General features: G+C 50.4%; 1 protein-coding gene across 9 annotated transcripts in view; it reads right to left on the bottom strand.

The window, feature by feature from the left end:
• Eml1 (EMAP like 1) overlaps positions 1-20,265 on the bottom strand; it is a 164,110-nt gene that overhangs the window by 42,857 nt on the left and 100,988 nt on the right. For all 9 annotated transcript variants that reach the window (XM_047539683.1, XM_047539684.1, XM_047539679.1 and 6 more), the window contains exon 3: positions 11,701-11,833. In XM_047539683.1, coding sequence (XP_047395639.1) covers positions 11,701-11,833 — 133 coding nt within the window. The remainder of the gene's footprint in view (positions 1-11,700; positions 11,834-20,265) is intronic.

Below are 20,265 nucleotides of genomic sequence, written 5' to 3'. Positions count from 1 at the left end.
TGACTTCACTGCTGCGTGTGAATACGCAGAGGCCACACGCTTCCAGGTGCGAGGAGAGCGCCCTGCTGAAACCCTGCCTGCAGAGGTAGAGGGCTTTCCGAATGGCACCCAGGCAACGTGAGTGCCTTTAACCGGGGCAGCCAGGGTCAAAGGACCTGCCACAAAGGTGGGGCTGGAGGGATCGCATCCAGCCCTGGGGAGCTTCCCTGAGCCTGGTGGTGCTCAGCAGGGGGTGATGATGCCCACGGGGACCACATCTGCAGGCGTTTCTGCTTGTCAGCCCCAGGGGAGTCACTACTTGAATCTGGTGGGTGGAGACCAGAGATGCTGCTACACCACCTACAACTCCCAGGACGGCCCTACAGCAGAGAATCATCCAGCCCCAAAGGCCAGCAGTGCTACAGGCCTACGGGTATACCTGGGACAAACAAATAGGACGCCACAGGTAAAGACAGAAAATGCCTGGCCACATGCAGGACGCCACGGTTCAGAGCCACTGCCCACGTGAACATCACCTTCATTCCTTACAACCGGAGGACTAGAGGGGATGGTGGCCTGGAAGGGAGGGCTGGGAAGGACTTTCTGAAGACTGAAACTTCTAGGAAAGATCAAATGAAGGACTTGAATGTGTTGTAATGACCCAGACAGAAGCACCTGCCTCTAGGGAAGGAAACCCTGTACCCAGGAAACCCGCAGGCAGGCAGCAGGGCTGGGGCACAGGGAAGACCGATCACTGCCCTCTTAGAACAGACTGAGAGCTTGATCCTCAGAATCTCCTGCATTGGAACACTGACACCAGGGCTATAGCGTTTGGATGTGGGGACTTTGGGAGACACTTAGGTCAAGGGTGGAGACCTCATGATTGTAGTTAGTGCCCCCATAAAAGGGACCACAGAGAGCTTTCTCACTCTTTCCACTGTGTAAGGACAGTGTGCAACCCAGAAAAGCCCCTCACCAGAACCTCCCATGCTGGCACCTGCCCTGGGACTTCCAGCCTCCTGAACCATGACTGCGTATAAACCTCTGTTGTTTATAAGCCACTGGGTCTGTGGAACTCACCAAGAGCATGTGACTGCATTGCAGGTGTCCCTCGAAACGTTTACCTTCAACACAAGCCATTCTCGAGATCTTACCTCACCTACTTTTGTCCACTTTGCAGAGCCTCATAAAGAAGCTCAGTACAGATTTGTTACAGGAAAGGATGAAATAAAAGGAAAATGCATGCAAGTCTCTTATTATGACTCTGTCACGGAAAGAGACACGAGCTGCCCTGACGTCCCACCTGCTCTGCAGAAAGAAGGGGGAGGGCGGGTGGTAAAGAGGTGCCCACCTGCACACCTGGCTGGTCTGGGCCACATGGAGTGGAGGTGTGGGAGGTGCACACGGAGGCCTGCAACTCAAGAGATGGCTTGTGATAGGACAGCCCACCCGGTGGCTACGGAAGGGGGCCGCTGAGCCAACTGAGGTGGCAAGGAAGGGCACAGGAGAGTGAGAAGGGCTCCCAGGGAACAGTGATGTTTAAGACGCAGGCTGAGAGCTGGCACCGTGTCACAGGTGGCAGACGCCAGGAGCGAGCAGTGGGCAGAGAGCAGGAGGCACGCACCGCACAGAGAAGGGGCCCCACAGCAGGCCATCTCGGGAGCTGCGGGGACGCTCCACGGCGGGAGGACATGGAACCCAACCTCACGTGCAGGAGCCGCAGGACTGCCTCTGAGCTGGTGCCGGTGACGCCACCCTGGGGTCAAGTCGCTTGGGCTCCTGCTGGGCCCCCAGTGACTCCTGCCTCCCTGCTGGCACCTCTTTCCCTCCTCCGCCTGCTCCTCTGGCCCAGCCTTCAGTCCTGTCTTGCGTGTGGCTTCCAAACGTCCAGTTAACTACGTCCTGGTGTGTTTTTAAAAATTGCCTGGGTGGTGGCTTTTGAAAACTTGCCTCACTCTCTGAGTGAGCAAACACAAATAAAATGGCCATTATTGTGATTTGTTTTCCCCATTACAGGAGAAATTTTATGATTTAAAAAAATTTTATTGAAACATTCTAATCATAAAAGATAGTGGGACATCTCATTTCGTATTCGTATACTACATAACAGAGCAATATCATTCGGCCAATTCTCATGATCATATATTTTAATATTCGGTTTACCCAGGCTTTTGGTAACAAAGGGAACTTTTGATCTACAGTGCCGGAAGCTTACAACGGGAATCTGCACGGGCATGTCTTAAGGTCAAAGGATGAATTTTTAGAATGCTTGATTTGGGAGCAAAAAAATGATGGATTTTAGGACAGCACTCTCGCTCTGCAGCGTGGGATCGCAGTCTAAAATGTACCTCTGTGCCTAGAGCCTGAGATCCTCCAGTGACAGAAGCCAGAGCTTCCCTGCCAGGCACCTGGTCCAGGCTCCGAGGCTCTCCACGGACCGGCTGCGGGACCTCAGAGACTCTGCAGCAGCAGATCACAGCCAGAGTGTCACCTCTACGGTGTCCTTTTGGGAGTTCACGGCAAGTTCATGGCAATTTAAAGAATTATATAAAAACACCCTTACCGAGCTGCAAACCTATGACTACTCATCAATTAGAGTAAACACTGGCCAATTTCCCTAATGCTGACCACTCACTCTGTTGCCTGCGACATAGGATGTTAGTGGTGGGAACGGCCATGGCTGAAATAGCTAAAAAGTAGTAACACTGCACTTGATAGAGATTATTTCATCTGAACCTCACGTGTCCTCCGCAAAAAACAAAAAACAAAACAAAACAAAAAAACTCCTCCCTTCTGCCCAGGAGGAGACACATCCAGGGATTCAGGGACACGGAGCAAACTAGGTGAGCGAGAGGCCGGGCGACGCTCCTGGGTGCTCTCCTGCGAGTGCTTAGATAGGACCACCACGTGCCAGTCACCAAGCCAAGGGACACCAGCGGGAGGACTGCTGGGCCCCTGTGTGTCCCATGCAGATCAGTGATCAGCGTTGAGATCAGGCAGAGCCGTGCCTCACGCCAGCCCGTCCAAAACCTCTAAGCCACCGAGTTGAAAGGGAGGTGACAGGCAGAAGGGCCGCTGAGGTCGAGCTCCCCTCTCCTTGGTGTCCATCTGTTCGGTCGCCTGCGCTGAGAAGACCTGCAGACCTGCTCGATCTACGTACCGAGCACGGAAACAAACAGAGCCACTGCAGCACAAGAGGGAATGCGTGGCGAGGACGCGATAGCACCCCTGACCGCGGGCTGCACCTGCAAAACGGGGCGCGGCCCACCACAGCCCGTCCAGGTGCTCGTCACTCCCACGTTCACATCACAAGTTAGACTTACAGCAACGACTTATCATTGTCCCGTGCTTAAGAGAAAAATGAGATTTCCTTGTGAGAGCCAAGAGCTCTTAATTAAGCAGGATTTACTGGAACTCAAGGAAGGACAGAAGACAAAAGCTCGAAGACGAGACTTTGCCGCGAGGAGAGAGCAACCCTGTGCCTCTCCACAGGACGGCTCCTTCAGTCACACAGTGAGCATCCAGGAAGTACGTGCCCTCTGGACAGCGACAAATATAATGCTCTTTATTTTGGAAGCGGTGGGGCGCTGGCTGGCGGGAGACCGCGCAGCAACGCGTGCATTCCTCAGTGCTTCTGTGGTGTATAAACGCATGAAAGTCACCCCTCCTCCCTTCCCTCAGTCCAGTATCCCACGCCCAACCCCCAAGCCTCCTGGGTTGTGAAAAGAGAATGGCTCTTCAATTTCGTGACATCTGCATTCAGGAATCCTTGCCCATTTACATTTTGGACAGGATGACTTTCTGCAGGGGAGACTGGTGACCAGGAAAGGTGACAATCTCCGTATGGTCAGATAATGACCCTGAAAATCAGAAGGTATGATTCTGTCTTTCATCAGGTGATTTGGAGTCCAGAGATGGTTTTCCAAAATTCTGCAGAGATCCCAAAATTTAGCAATCAGAGCAGAGATCGGGCAGGGAGCTCTCACGCATGACCAGAGATTGTTACGATGATTTCATTTGTCATGACAGTGGGGTGACTAGTGCTAGATTAAACTGTTATCCTCTCAGCAAACACTTACCAGGCACCACTCAGCAACTGGGTGCTGGGGAGAGCGCTGCAGGCTCCACAGGTACTCAGGCTCCACCTGGCTCTTGTCCACAAATGAAGTACCCAAATCTTCTTTTGTGGTACCAAGGATTGAACCCAGGGTCCCTTAACCACTGAGCCACATCCCCAGTTCTTTTTATCTTTTATTTTGAGACAGGGTCTCATTACATGGCTTAGGGCCTCACTAAGTTGCTGAGACTGGCTTTGAACTCGTGATCCTCCTGCCTTAGCCTCCCAAGCCCCTGGGATTATAGGCATGTGCCACTGCACTTGGCAAAATACCCGGTTCTGATGAACTGAGATAATACATTTCAACAAGGAAGTGAAGAAATGCTCTTATCTATCACTGTCTAAAAGCATATCTTTGTGGCAAAACACAAGTCATTTCTTAGGAAGGCTGGTGGTCTTTGAGAGTCTTTGAGATTTTTACTGATAAAGATTCAAAACACAGCTTCTAGTTAACACCTACGTTTCAATGCATCTGAATGACAAATAAACATTATAAATAATTTTTTAAAAACCCAAATAAGGGCTGAGCTCGTGGCTCAGCAGTAGAGTGCTTGCCTAGCATGCATGAGGCACTGAGTTCAATCCCAAGCACCTCCATCAATCAGCTGATTAGCCAATAAAACACTAAACCAGGTGAAGCCAGATCTTGTTTTTCAAGTCATGTATGCACCTGGCACTGGCCTCAGCCCTGCTGCAAACTCTGCACTTCTAACAGAGGACACTCTTTCCAGATGCTGGCATCTGGAGGCAATGGCTATTGTACCACTGGCCTCACGCTGGGCACAGAGCACTTCTAAAACAAGGCTTTCTGCTCCAGGTTTGTTCTTTTGGTCTCTCTCCTCGCTCTGCTCTGCTTCTGCACTGAGAGAACCAGGGGCACCTCTTCCTGGTCCAGGGGAAATGGCACCCCAGGTCAGCCCAGCATTCTGCACAGCAAGGTATGCACTACTGTGTCTTCCCTGGGCTTCCCGCCCCTTTTCCTTGGACTACTGAAAACAAGGCTTTCCCAAGCATTCTATATCAAGACTCCAATCCCAATCGAGGTCTTAATTGGCAGCACAAAGCACCCCTGCTGGGCACTGGACTGCTTCCAAGGAGGATTTTGTTCTTAGGCACTAGGCTGAAAACCCCAGAGAAAAAGAAACAGACATACCCTTGCACACGGCAGATGCCCCAGCCCAGTTCACAGCCGATTATGGAGAGATGCCCTGGAGACTGTAAGCTCGTTTGAAGTGACTCGGCAGCTGCTCCAATCCTGATATTGGGAATGCCCTGCGCACTTCTTGTGCTGTTGGAATTTCTCTCCTAAGGAGAGATCTATGGCAAGGACACCAGGAAAGCCAAGAGCTGCTGCTCCTCCCATTTCCAGCTTTCAGTGGATGGGGATTCTCACCCAGGAAGGCCACAGAATCCAGGAGTCACTCAGTCTGCATGTGGAATTCAGAGGCTGGACGCTCAGTCTAGAAAACCACAGGTTTCCAGTTGGTGGCTTTATGCTGACCACAGCTTAGCAGATGGACTGGACGCATTCTTTTGTAAATGAAAATGAAAAGTCTAGGGAGGCCTTCAGACGTTTCTGGAAAGAGGGTAACTAATACACACACATATGACGCCTACAAGTTGTCATGTCTCCTCTTTCCTTCCTCCTGAAACACTGCTGAGAACATCTCTGCCCAAGAGTCCTTCTCTACATGCCTGGAATTCTGGTGGGGACCGGGGACTGCTCGTGGCACAGGCCTGTCCCTCTAGCTGGAGTCGGCCCTGGAGCCCTTACTAAGGGACTTGTAGCCAGCCAGCGATCTCTGCCCAGGCACACTCACCGCTGACCACACTCCTGCTCCTGACAGCTGACACACAGCGAGGCATAAAGGGGATGCCTTCCAAACTCTGGCCACACCACGCATGTTTCCCAGGGAGAAGCCAGGGTTGACCTGGAGCTCTTTGCAGGAAGCAGCCTAGCACGGTACAAGGGGCAGGGGCTCTTGGGATGGAGACCAGGCAGCCAGGTGGGGCCTGTGTTCCCATCTCTAGTCATGAGACCCCTGGACAACTTCACTTTCTAGAGCCTTAGTTTTCTCAGTGGCAAAACAGTAATGATGTCTACCTTGCCGGGATGCCTCGAGCCTCAGGGATACGGCACTAAATAGCTGGCCCATGGCTTCTGTTACCATCAAAAGTGGTTCCTACTATCATCAATAATTTAAAGAGGGGTGGTGTGCCTGCCCACTAATGCCTCCCCGTTGCTTCCACATCCCGTGGGCAAGTGTCAATTAGAACCCATTCACTCCTGTGCCAACTTCAGGAATCTCATGCCCAGCCTCTTCCTTCCCTGAATAAATGTTTCAAATAATCAGAACCCAAAAATACAATCTTCCAGGAATTCTAACAATCATGTCAACTGATCCTAGGAAGGCTGTGAAAAATCTCACAAACATCAGCATTACTGCCCATTCAAGCTACTCTGCAGCAAATGTGAAGACTTACAAGATCAGAGAGAAGAACGCTCACCACGAGCTTTGGGAGGGACCAGAGGGGCTGAAAGCTGAGGATGATGTCACAGGACAATTACTACCACGACTGGTTTTCTCAGAAGAAATAATTTACATTCCAAATATATGAAGATATGAATGAATCACAAAATTATTTTCTTCAAAAATAAGGGGGAAGAATCTCATTTCTTCATTAACCATTTGCTACTACAAAACGTCAGTCTTGAAACTAAGCAACTTGTCCTTAAACGACCACTGGTCAAAGAACTCACCAGGATGTTTAGGAAATACCTAGAGACAACCGGAAACAAGAGCTGGACTAGCAGCCCTCCCAGGACAAAGGAACTGCTGCCCCAGGGGGGAGTGGCGATGCCAACAGGACAGACAGAAGATCCCAAACCCGCCATGTAGCGTCGCCAATCGGAGTCAAGACAAGTGAGATGGAGAGAACAGGAAAGACAAAGTGAGACCTCAGATTTTGTTTTTGTTTGTGACCAACATCACCAAAAAGCCCTTAGGTGGACTAAAAAAGAAAAAAGATTTAAATAATTAAAATTAGAAGTAAAGGAGGAGACGTTGCAATCAATGTCACAGAAATAAAAAGAATTAAAAGAGATCACTGTGAATAATTATATACCAAAAAATTGGATGACTAGAGGAAATGGATGAATTCCTAGAAGCGTAAAACCTAACAAGACTGAATCAAAAGACACTGAAAATATGAATGGACCTGTATGTAATCAGTGAGGAGAATGAAGCAGTAATCAAAAGTCTCCACCAATGAAAAGCCCACAGAACTAGACGGCTTCACTACAGAATCTACCAAACAGTTACAGAAAAATTAATACCAATCCTCCCTAAACTTTCTGAAGAACCGAAGGAGAAATTGTCCCAAATTCATCCTGAGACCAGCCTTACTCTGATACCAAAACCAAAGACTTGACAAGAAAAGAAAACTAAAGACTAACACCCCTTGATGATGAAGATGGATGAAAGAATCCTCAACAAAACACCAGCAAACCAACAGTACATTAGAGGACTGTCCAACACTACCAACTCGGATCTGTATCTGCAATGCAAGGATGGTTCAATGTGTGAAAATCAGTGGGTGAATACGCCATAATAATAGAACAAAAGACAAAAACTGTATGATCATCTTGATTGCTGCAGAAGAAGCATTTGACAAATTTAACATCCTGTCATGACAAAAACTCTCAACAAACTAGAAATAGGAGCAAATTACTTCAATGTACCAAATGCCATGCATAAGAAGTCTAGCTGGGTGAGATGACACATGTCGGTAATCTCAGAGGCTTGGGAGGCTGAGGCAGGGGGATTGATCATGAGTTCAAAGTCAGCCTCAGCCTCAGTGAGGCCCTAAGCAACTAAGTGAGATCCTGTCTCAAAATAAAAAGGTCTGGGGATGTGGCTCAGTGGTTAAGTGCCCCTGGTCCAATCCCCAGTACCAAAAATAAAAGAAGTCTATAGCTAATAACACTCAGTAGTGAAAGACAGAAAGCTTTTCCTCTAAGATTAGGAAGAAGGCAAGAATGCTCACTCTTACCACTATTTTCAACATAGTACTAGAATCAGACAAGAAATAAAAGGCAGCCAAACTGGAAAGGAAAACTGCTCACAGATGACAAGTTCTTACACTTAGAGATCCCTGAAGATTCCACAAAAAACTACCAAAACAAATAAATGATTTCAGCACATCGTGGCATACAAAATTGACACACAACATCAGGTAGTTTCTATACAATAATAATGCCCAACCTAAAAAGTACATTAAGGAAATAATCCAATGTACCTCAGCATCAAAAAGATAAACTACTTAGATGTAAACTTGCGCTCAGAGGTAGAATGTACACTGAAAACTCAAGACTCTTTAAAAGACATAAACAAATGGGAAGACAACCCATGCTCATGGATGGGAAGACTTAATATGGTTAAAATGTCCATACTCACTAATCCAATCTACAGATTCAGCGCAACCCCTATGAAAATATCATGGCATTTGTTGCACAGATAGAAAAACTACCCTCCTAACATTTGTAAGAAATCTCAAGAGAGTCCAAATAACCAAAACAATCTTGAAAAAAATAATAATAAAGTTGGAGGTCTCACATTTCCTGATTTTAAAGCATACTAAAAATCAATGGTAATCAAGCAATAAAGTACTGGCAATAAAGACAGCTATACAGACCAATGGCACAGAATAGAGAACCCAGAAAGAACCCTCTACCCATGGCCGAGTGATTTTTGACAAGGATGTCAAGGCTGCATCGTGTGGGAAGAGGCATGTCTCCAACAGATGGGCTGGGAGGACTGCAGACACAGTCCTGACTTACACCCAAATGAAAGCTCACTCACATGGATTACGGACCTAGACGTGACACCGAGGCCAGTAAGCTTCCTGTTGTGAAGCATCGTCCACACACAGGGGAGAGGGTACAGGTCACTGGATTGCTGATGATTTCTTAGATATGACACCAAAGGTACAGGCAAGAGAGGAAAGAAACAATTGGCAGGTTATTATATGCATGTACCTAAAAGCTTCTGCACGTCAAAGGAAACAATCAACAGAATGAAGAAAACATTCAGGGAATGAGAAAAAACCCTGGAAGTCATGTGTCCATAAGTGGCTAATAACAAAAATAAGGAATGTCTACAACTCAATGATAACAGCAGCAGAATGGCCCAACTAAAATGTGGCCAGGGTCTTGGACAGATGGTCCTCCAAAGAGGCTCGCATGGCTATGAGAAGGTACTTTGCATTACCAACCACAGGATGCAGATCCAAATCACCATGAGCTACTGCCACATCCATTCAGATGGCACAATCAAAACAGAAAGTAAAAAGTGCTGGTGAGGCTCAGGAACCTGGAGTCCTCGTGGGAACGTAAAATGCTGCTGTAATTATGGAAGACCATGCAGAGGTCACCAGAAGACTTAAGATAGACTGACTGTGACCCAGCCATCCACCACAGGGCGTACTCCCAAGAGGACTGAAAGCAGGGTCTCAAAGGCACACTTGCACACGCACGTTCACAGAACATTCTAGCCAAAGTGTGGGAGCAACCCAGCAGCCACCAACGGATGGAGGAACAGAAAAGGGCAGGACACATATCCAGTGGAATATTACCCACCTGAGAAACAAAATCAGTCACACACGACAACGGGGATGAATCTTGAGGACATTATGCCACCCAAAATAAATAAGCCAGTCACAAAAGGACCAACAACTACATGTATATGGAGTGTCCAGCCACAGGGACAAAGCAGGGGGTGGCCGACATGGCTGTGGGGAGGGGAGAGGGGACAGCTGTTAACGAACACAGAGTTTCAGGTCTACACTGCAGAAATGCTCGAGACGTCTTGCACAACAGCACACACACGCTCGTCGCAGCTGAATACACTCTGAAGTGGAGGCAGGAAATTCAATGCCATGTGCTTCTCACAACAGTGAAAAACTTGCAGAGGGAAACGTGCATCCTGAAGAAAAACTTGTTAATCTTACATCCAGATGAGGGGGTCCCACCTACTCTGCCAGTTAGAAACCAGGTCATTTTGCGTTGATTACAAATACAAGTTATTCAGACAAGCATTAAATAGGTGTAAAATGAGGCCAACAGGTGCTTTAAACTAAATGCAAGAAGCTCTGTTTTGAAACAAGGGGAATCTGCAGGGCAAAGGATGGTCCTTGCTATAAACTGTCTTCCAAGGAGCCAGAGGCGTGGCTAATGTGGCTGCTGGCTCAGCACCCATTCTGAGGCTTGACATGATTTATTCAGAACCCAGTTGTACCTCGTCCCCTTCGGCCTGGTAAAACACTCTCTCCTTGTGGGTGATGTGACCCACTCACTCTTCATCTCACCCACCCAAAACCCAATACACGGTCCATACTAGAACCCGCAAGCCGGTCTCCACGGGGCACAGATACTTAAAGCACCACCGCACCCCTGGAAAGCCTGGGGACGTTCGTGGTCCTTCTGCAGGCGTGGCCCACACCTGGCTGAGCACCGGTGTCACCCAGGACGCCCTCTTCTCTCAGGGCCTGGGAGTAATAGAGTGCTCTGGAGCGTCTGCGAGTCGCCTGCCGTGTCCCACCCAGCCAACAACACGATCCTGACTTCTTCCCAGGGCAGGGCTCTCCTGAGAGCTTCTATCTTGGTCAGTATAAACTGGACATGGGTCAGACGAGAGCCACAAAGGCGTTTTCCATTGCAGATGAGTTTCCTGTGAGACGGGCACAGGTGGAAGCAGGCCTCAGGCTTCTGCCAAGATAAAGAAGTCTCCCGTGAAAGGTGCGCTGCAAATATCCACGGCCAAACCCCAGGGCCGGGGCCGGAGAGCATCGAGACACACCGAGGGAAGGGAAAGGCGAAGGGCTAGACTAGCATCCCGAGTCAGGCGCGCAGGCGTCAAGGGTAGCAGTGGTCCCCCGGGGCACAGGCCCCTGGGCACCCTGCAGGGCGGGCAGGTGCACTGCGCCCCCAGTGCTGAGCCAGCTGTGGGTGTGCCAAGGGACTCACCAGGACCTGGAGCTGCACAGGAATCTCTTCGAGGCTTTTCATGACGTATAAGCACCAAGCACTCGATTCCCCGCAGCCTGGGCATTTAGACAGGTTCTAAAGATCGCACGTTTTAACATGATGATTACGAAGTAACCAGAAGGTTAGGAGAACCTACAATCTGTCTTACGGACGACACCAGCGTCTAGAACTCCACTGTCGGTACAAGGCAACAGTGGAGCCTACCCAAACGTGACAGACGGGAACCTGGAAGTTGCTATGGCAATCTGAATACTGCTGTGTTCCCAGAACGGACTTGGAAACAACACAGTCACTTTTACCTACAACGTAGTCCCATTTGATTTTATAAAGAGAATCTAACTAAAAATACAAAACAGTACACTGTGGTTTTCACCAATGATTTCACAGTACGTCTAAAACAAGAACATTCATACAGCTTGCGAATGGCGACACACCAATGGCTGAACTTCAAGTTTTAACCCCATGAAAAACTGTGGAATGTCACCTAAAATGGTCACATCCCTTCGAAATTTAAGAAGGGATCGCCTTAGAATTTGGCTAAGGCACTGGTTTGGCTTACCTTTTGGTTGCTGGCACAGGGGTTTCCTTCCTGGCCCCGGAGGGGGACGGTAGGGAGCCGCTAGGTTTCTTTGGTAACACGGTGCCATTGTTGACGGTGGTTCTTAAAGGCAGGGTCTGCACCAGGGGTCTTGCTGTAAGACAAGCGGAAGAGGAATCAAAGTTTTCCCCCTTGCAAGTGACACTTTACAGACCTTAAGCTCATACAGAAAGGAAGAGGATGCCAATCTTTCAAATCCACGCAGAGCCGGGTGCGGTGGTGCATGCATGTGATCCCAGGGACTGGGAGGTTCAGGCCGGAGGATCGAAAGTTCCAGGCCAGCCTGGACAACGCAGGGAGATCCTTCCCTAAAATAAAAAGTGAAGAGGGCTGGGGAGGTGGCTCAGTACTGTCCCGAGTCTGATCCCCAGTCCTGGAAAACCAAAACCGAGAGGCAGAGCTGATGCAGGGATGCAGGTGAGCCCTTCACCACCTGGTGCTCCTCACCCTGGACGCCAGCTCACACCCTACACAGAAACCAGCTCGGTGAAAAGCACGAGACTGTAACAGCTCCAGACACAAGCATCCTAGGGTCCGGAGACGAGGTTTTAGATACAAAGCCCAAAGCACGATTCGTGAAAGAAAGAACATGAGCAGCATGGACCTCATTAAAATTCTCTTGAATTTATGAAAGACAGTTAAGAGGACGAAAATACAAGTCATTGGGAGAAAATATTTGTAAAGTACATATCTGATAAAGGACTTGTATAAAGAACATAAAAAGAACTCTCAAGATTCAACAGCAAGAAAATAAACAGCCCAATGTAAAAAATGGGCAAAAGATCTGAAAAGATGCCTCACCAAAGAAGATGTACAGATGGCAAATAAGCATATGAAAAGATGCTCCGCGTCCCTTGTCATCAGGGAAATGCAAATCAAAACAGTCATGAGATACCCCTATACACCTATTAGAATGGCTGAATCCAAAACACAGACCAAGTACCCAGTGCTGGCCAGGAAGCCGAGCCACAGGACCCTCCTTCCTCGCTGGAGGGAATGCTATCGACAGCCACTCCGGGAGACAGTTTGGCAGTTTTTATAAAGCTAAATATAGGCTTACCATATGATGCGGTAATGGTGCTGACACTAGGTGTTTACCCGATTGATCAGAGAACTTATGTCTACACAAACCTGTGTGTAAATATTTACAGCAATCTAATTCGTGACTGTCATAAACTGGAAGCAATCAAGATGCCCTTCGACAGGTAAATGGAGAAACAAACTGCTCTCGTCATGTGGTGATGTGATTTGGGATTAGGAAGGGACAAACCGATGCACCAACAGCATGGCTGAGTGACGCCACACCCTGCAGTCATGGGACGTGTGCTATGAGGTTCCGTTCATGTGACACTAGAAGGAAAGAGCTGAGTTGGGGCTGCGTTGCCCGAGGTAGGGCGTGGGGTGGAGCAGGTGCAGCAGACTCGCCAGGGCGGCAGGCCGTTCTGTGATGCTGTGCTGGTGGACAGGCATGCCACGCCTCGTCAAAACCCAGAGACCCACCAAGAGAGGATCTGATGCGCACGAGTGAAGGCCAGCGCGGAGGCGGAGGAGCCTGTGATGGGTGCAGGCTGTGAGAAAGAACTGACCTGCACTAGGGCTTGTGTTGTGCGGCAGTACTAGGGATGGAGGCCCGGGCCTCCGGGACGCTAGGCCAGTGCTCCACCGCTGGGTCGCACCCCCCGCATCACGGAACAGTGGGGGGAGGTGCCCACCTAGAAACCTTGCAGAGACTGGAAGACAGATGAGAGGAACCGCACACAGCATGGCGCAGCCACGATAGCAGGAGCCGGGTCTCTCACTGGTGCGCAGGGAGCAAGGGGAAGGCGAGAAAGGAGAGAAAGGCTCAACGTCAGAGAACCCTCAAACCCGGGACCGAGGGGCAGGCCGAAGGGACACCGGAGCCAACGCAGAGTTCCCAAGGCCAAAGCTGGAACAGTACTGGACTGTAACCAGAAGGACAGTGTGAATATTCATAAGCTCAGACTGACAGAAATAAATGATTGCATGAGTAAATAAGTGAGGAGAATACACACCGCCGGGCAGAATTATAACTGTCCACGCTCTTGACTTGTGCAGGTGCTGGCCCTCCCCAGGCGCGGCTCAGCTCCCACCCCTTCAGCGTGGGAGGCCCGGTGACTTCCCTCCAAACAGGAAATAAGGTGGGCCAGGGGAAGCCTGACCTCTTACCAGGTGGTCCTGGTCACTGGGGACAGAGGTGAGTCATGCCAGGGCTGGTGCCCTGGCAGATGACGGGAGGAGAGTGGCCCCCACTGTGGTCTTCCTGCCCGACGCCCACAGCCCGAGTCTGCCCAGGAGCACAGCAGGTGGCCCCACACTGAAGGACAAGGAACTCCCTGACCAGAATTCCTCCAAACCGTCCAAGTCATCCAAAGAGGGCAGACTGCCAGACTAGCAGGGCCTTGGGAGGCAGACGACCGAACAACGGGGGCTCCCTCCATACCTGGTCTCCTTGCTGCTCTCCGGCCCTGCAGGGGTCCTCGCCTTATCTCAGCCTCCTCTCTCTGCCTCACCCACCTTTCAGTCTCATCCATACTTAACAGGCCGAGGCCATCGCTCGGTGGTAGAGTGCTTGCCTAGCATGTGTGGGGCTCTGGGTTCAATCCTCAGCACCACATAAACTAAATAAAGGTATCACGTCCATCTACAACAAAATATATTAAAAGAATACACATCCTCATCTGCTAACAGCATCCCTCCCTGCTCCCCACAAATTCACATCCGCCGGGAAGCTCAGAATGTGGCCTTACTTGGAAACTGGGTCTTGGCAGGTGTTAGCAAGGTGGGGAGACAGGTGAAACCGATGGATTTGGGTGGTCCCTAAACACAATGAGAGTACCTTCGCAAGAAGGTCAAGTGTGGACGCACAAGAGAGGGCCCTGCAAGACAGGTAGGGACCAGTGTGAGGTGTCCCCAGCCAAGGAGAGCTGAGGATGTCAGCAGCCACCCGAAGCTGGCGGAGCTGTGGAACGGCTCTCCCTCAGAGTCAGAAGGAACCACCCTGCTGACACCTTGACTTGGCCAGGGAGTGAGCGGGCCTTGTCTTTATGTCCCCACGGTCACTGTCTCTGCGTCTCCCCTCTAGCCTTCCAGCCCCTGCACCCGTCTCGGCCGTCTGCTTCTGTGGTCTCTGTCCACCCCAGCCCCCTTCACAGCTCTGGTCTGAACAGCCCCCAGCACTCCGGGCCCGGGCCCTGCTGCTGCACCTGCTGCAGGGTGCCAGTCCAGCTGCCTGCCAGCTCGCGAAGCTCACTGCCTCGCCCGACGCCCGCTTTACAACCAGGTCTCGGGAGAAGGGGGCTGCGCCCCGCCTGCCAGGCCGGGGCTCCAGCGCTCCACTTCACGAGGTCAGCCGGCTGGCCTGGGCTCACTCTCTCGCAGCCGATTTTATTTTTCACTCCACACACCCAGACTCTCGTGCCTCAACACAAACAGACAACACCACAACCAGCAAAACCCTACCTCGCCCCCTGCCCCAGCTCCGTCCCTGCCTCTGACAGTGAGCATGCCCGGGTCACCTGGTGGGCCAGTTGGACACAGCTCCAGAGCTGAGCTGGTGGGGCTGCGGAGGGCCTGGGAATCTGCATATCTAGGCTGCGCTCGGGCCACGCTGCTGCGGCTCTGGGGACCACACTTTGAGAGCTGCCGGCTATGGCATCTGCCTTGGAGGGTGTTTGCTTACCATCCCAGCCTGCACTGACTGCCCTCTCTGGGGACTTCTGTCACGATCAGTGCACACCTGGAGTCAGCAATGATCACATCCTGCCAGTCGAGTGGGCTGGTCACACCGTCCCAATCAGAGTCCAGAGAGGTCACTGCCCCTACCCAGCTCCATCCCTGTGCTCCGAGTGCAATGAATCCACTCCCTGCTCCAGAGCCCAGGCTAGCCACTCTGTCCCCCGGGCTACGGAGCACGAGGCTTGACTGCTGAGCAGAGTCTGGAAGACGCAGCTTCCCAGAGGAGCAGCAGTGACATTTGGGGTGGGGGACAGAGCCACGCTTGGAACCCGTGTGGAAGGAGCCAAGGACATCAGTCCTGGACCCCCTCCCCGCTCTGATCCCCACCGCTGCACCCCAAGGGAGGGCGGGGACAAGGGAGCCTGCTGGGGGGCCTGGCCTCCGGGCAGATGCTGCTGGGGAGGGTCAAGAAAGGACCTGAAGGGGCAGCTGAAGCTCTGGTGCCAGCTCCTCCAGGGCACATGGTCTGGCGCCAGCCTCCCAGACCAGTGCTCGCACAGGCCAGGCGCCTTCTCTATGCGCCTGCGTAGACAGCGCCCTGCCTTGCGGCTGTCCCCACACAGAGAACACAGCACAGCAGGCGTCTGTCAACTGCCTGTCCACTTCACTGACTGTCAGCCCTGAAGGTAGCGCCTGCTGCCAGCCTCACCCAGAAGGGGTTCCACAACCAGCCCCCTGGATGCTCGGGTCCCACATCCGTGGATTCAGCCAACTGCACACAGTGAATACTCAAAAAATCCCATTCTTTTCTTATCATCAGTCCCTAAACGATACAATGTAACAACCGTTCACATAGCAATGACGTGTTGGGAATTACGAGTCACCCAGAGATGACTTAAAATATGCAGGGGGACGGGAGTGGGCTCTATGCCAACTGTGACATCTTACAAAAGGGACTTGAGCGTCATCAGATTTTGGTACATGCATGGTCCTGGAACCAATCCCCCGGAGATATGGAGGGATGACTTATTTGTTGATCAGGTGGTGCTAAAGCAACTGTGAAAATTTTGCTTCTAAGAGGCATTATGTTGTTCTTTCAAAGTCACTACTGTACCATTCATTCGTTTCTTTCTCTCTCTCTCTCTCTCTCTTTTTTTTTAAACTGGGGATTGAACACAGAGGCGGGGGAACGTCCCCAGCCCATTTTATTTTTTATTTTGAGACAGTCTCACTACGTTGCTGAAGGCCTCACTAAATTGTTGAGGCTGGCCTCAAACTTGCAAGCCTCCTGCCTCAGGCTCCTGAGTTGCTGGGATTACAGGTATGCACTGCCACACCTGGCTGTTCATTATTTCTTGAGCTATAGTTCAAATTCAGTCTCATAATAATCTAGTATTGTCCTTCTCCGCATCGCAGAAATAGGACTTTAAAAGCCTATGTAATGAAAACCAAGTGCATGCTGTACGGCGTATAAGAAATTTCACCTTAAAATCTAATAGAGTAGCATCAAAAGTAGACAAAACTATTGAACTATTGAAGAATCAGGGAAGAAAGAGAGAGGGAAGGGCCAGGAGCACCCTTCAGATGAAGGTGGAAGGCTCCCTCATTGGCAATATCGGTTCCAGTCGCATCCCTTGGGTGACATCCTCGGAGCTTGGCCACCACTGCTCTTACACAGCATCACCCCCAGCTCCGACAGCGCCCCGAACGCCGATTTTGTACACGTTGCTCTCCAGGCTCCTTTCAGGGCACCAAATCACCAAGTGTCAGCCACTAAAGCCCATCACATTCGCCTCTAGGGGAAGGAAAGCAGCTGCCTTCTCTGCTCCTGTTGGGATCTGAAGTGTCCCTAGAAGGCTTAGTCACAGCCTGGGGTGCCGCTGGGAGCTGGGGACCTTCGGGAAGTGGGGCGTAGGAGAAGGAAGCAGTCACTGGGGGCGTGCCCCTGAAGGGGACAGTGTGGCCTGGCCTCTTCCTCGCGCTCTTTGCTTCCCAACCACCTTGAGGTGAGCAGCTTCCTCCAGCACATGCTCCCATGATGCTCTGCCTCACCACGGCCCAAAGCAACAGAGCCAAGTGACCATGGACTGAAACCTCTGAAGCCACAGTCCAAATAAACCTTTCCTCCTTCCAACTTGGTCACCAGAGGCAGATGTGACAGCAGTGGGAAGCAGGGAGTGCAGAGTTCTGGCCTGGACACGAGGAGGGCAGGGAAGTGGAGCAGCCGCAGCGCCCGCTTTCAGAGTGCTCTCGGAAACACCGCAGGAAAATAACGCGAGCCTCGGTGCTTCACTGCCTCGCTGGGGCCTTGGCACGAGTATACGACAGCGCGTGCCCGTGCCCACCTCACAGGCTAGGGATGAGGGACGGGAGTTGAGGGCCGGCACACGGAGGTGGCAGCTGAGATCCCATGGCCCCCGCCACACCATGGAATGCTCCGTTTTGGACATCAGGGTGCATCCTGAATAGCATGAGCCATGGGGACAGGAACTTGAGGGAGCCCGGGCTGCTCCTGTGCACACCAGGAGAGCTGGGAGAAGACCCCAGGCGTGCTCGCGCCCAGCAGTCACTTCCACACTGATGCCCAGGCAAAGGGAGGCAGGCGACAGAGCAGGGCGGGCACTCAGGTCTGAGGTCAGGAGCCAGGGCACGCAGTGTGACCACAGGTGAGGCCCTCTGGGCCCTGCTTTCCTTGCCTGCAGGGGAAAGGCTTAGGGATTTTCCTGCTCTGCATCCATGCTCCTTCACAGGGGAGAAGAGCATTCTGCAAAGCGACACCTGAGGCTTGCAGTTGGCCACCCTGCACCCCTTCCTACAGGCAGACCCCCCAAGGCCTCAGGGAGAGCAGTCAGTGCAGCCTGCAGCTTGCAGTAGGAAGCAGAGTGGGCGGCTGGCAGCTTCCAGATGCACCCCACACTGACTGACCAAGTCTCACCAACCACCTGGGGGCAAATTCCCTGCAGTTCCAGTCCAGTTTGGAGACTGAAAGATCTCTGGCTCTAACTAAAGTTCATCCAGAATCAAAGCAACAAAAACACTCAACCAAAGCCGGGAATGAAATTTCTCCTTTCATCTTTCTTAATGGTAGTTTTGGGACACCTTGACTTCAAGAGGTACTAATCATGATAATATATTTTCAAAATCACAGTTGCTGTAAATACAAATTTTAAGTATAAGCTAGTCAAACCTACTAAAGTATGTTATTATGGGATTAAGTAGCAATCTAAAGATCAACAAACCCCTTTACCTTGTATCATATTCATAACTCAATGTACAATATCTGGTAAGTACAACTTCCCATTATATTGAGAAGTAAATGTAATTATACAAAATATGATTATGTCTGTGATTAAGTATAGAAATCCAAAGTTTAATTGAGTACATTTGACTGTTATGCATCAGGAATCCCTAATTATCACCAGGCCTGGGGGCTACATCTGCAATCCCGGCTACTTGGGAGGCTGAGGCAGGAGGATCACATGGGCAACTTAGAGGACCCTATCTCAAAATAAAAAATAAAATAAAAAGGGCTGGGAAGGCAGCTCCGTGGTGGAGCACTTGCCTAACATTCACAAGGCCCTGGGTTCCATTCCCAGTACCACCAAAAGAAAGAAAAGAAAGAAAGAATTCTTAATTACCTATTTCAACATTGAAAAGATGTCCATATTTGGAACAGGAGAAGGCAACCTGCTTTTGCTAAACTGCATAACAAAGTAGAGGACTGCTAAGTACTAGGGAAGATTCCTGTCATCGCCGTCACCAATACCTAGCAAAATCAGAGAGGCATTTGTCCTCCAACCTAGCAGCCCCACTTCTAGGAATCAATCCTAAAGTCATCCTGGCAAACCCATGAAACACCCTACGCAGAAGGCCAGGCCCTGCAGAGCTCTTTGTAAAAGGTAAGACCACACAGACTGCCACAGTCATGGCCCTTGATCAGGCAGAGCTTCAGGCAGCTCCAGAGGGGTAAGGAAGACCTGTTTGTGCTGCCCTGCGGGGCCTCTGGACGTACCCTTGTGAACAGAGACTGCAGGGCAGCAGGGGACATCACCTGTCCCACAAACCTGAAGATCTAGAGCAGGCTTAGACCCCTAACTCTTATTTATTTATTGTACTAGGGATTGAACCCAGAGGCACTTTACCACTCAGTCACATTTATTTATCCCCAGACCCATTTATTTTTTGTTTTGAGTAAGGGTCTCGCTAAGTTGCTTAGGTTTTACCCTGCACAAAACTCAACTCAAAGTGGATCAAAGATTTAGGCACCAGAACAGAGACCCTGTGCCTAACAGAAGAAAAAAGAAGGCGCAAATCTCTACCACGTTGGTTTAGGAACTGACTTCCTTAACAAGACTCTTAAAGCATAAGAAATAAAATCAAGAATAAATAAATGGGATGGTATCAAACTAAAATGCTTCTTTATGGCAAAGGAAACAATAAAAAAATGTGAAGGGAGAATATCTTTATCACACGTACCTCAGATAGAATAGTAATCTCCAGGATATATAAAGAACTCAAAAAACTCAACACCAAAAAAACAAATAACCCAATCAATAAATGGGCCTCAATCTTGTGATTGTCCTGCGTCAGTTTCCTGAGTTGCTGGGATTATAGTTATGTGCTACCATGCCTAGCTTCCTACATCATTAAAAAAATTTTTTTAATGGACTGTATATAGTGATCCCAGAGAATCAGGAGGCTCCGGCAGGAGGATTGCAAGTTCAAAACCAGCCTCAGCAACTTAGAGAGGCCTTAAACAACTTAGCAAAACCCTGTCTTGAAGTAAAAAAATAAAAAGTCTAGAGACATTGCTCAGTGGTTGAAGGCTTC

This window comes from Sciurus carolinensis, chromosome 2 (assembly GCF_902686445.1).
Source record: "Sciurus carolinensis chromosome 2, mSciCar1.2, whole genome shotgun sequence".
NCBI classification, from domain to species: domain Eukaryota; kingdom Metazoa; phylum Chordata; class Mammalia; order Rodentia; family Sciuridae; genus Sciurus; species Sciurus carolinensis.
This window is presented reverse-complemented; position numbering and strand designations above follow the sequence as displayed.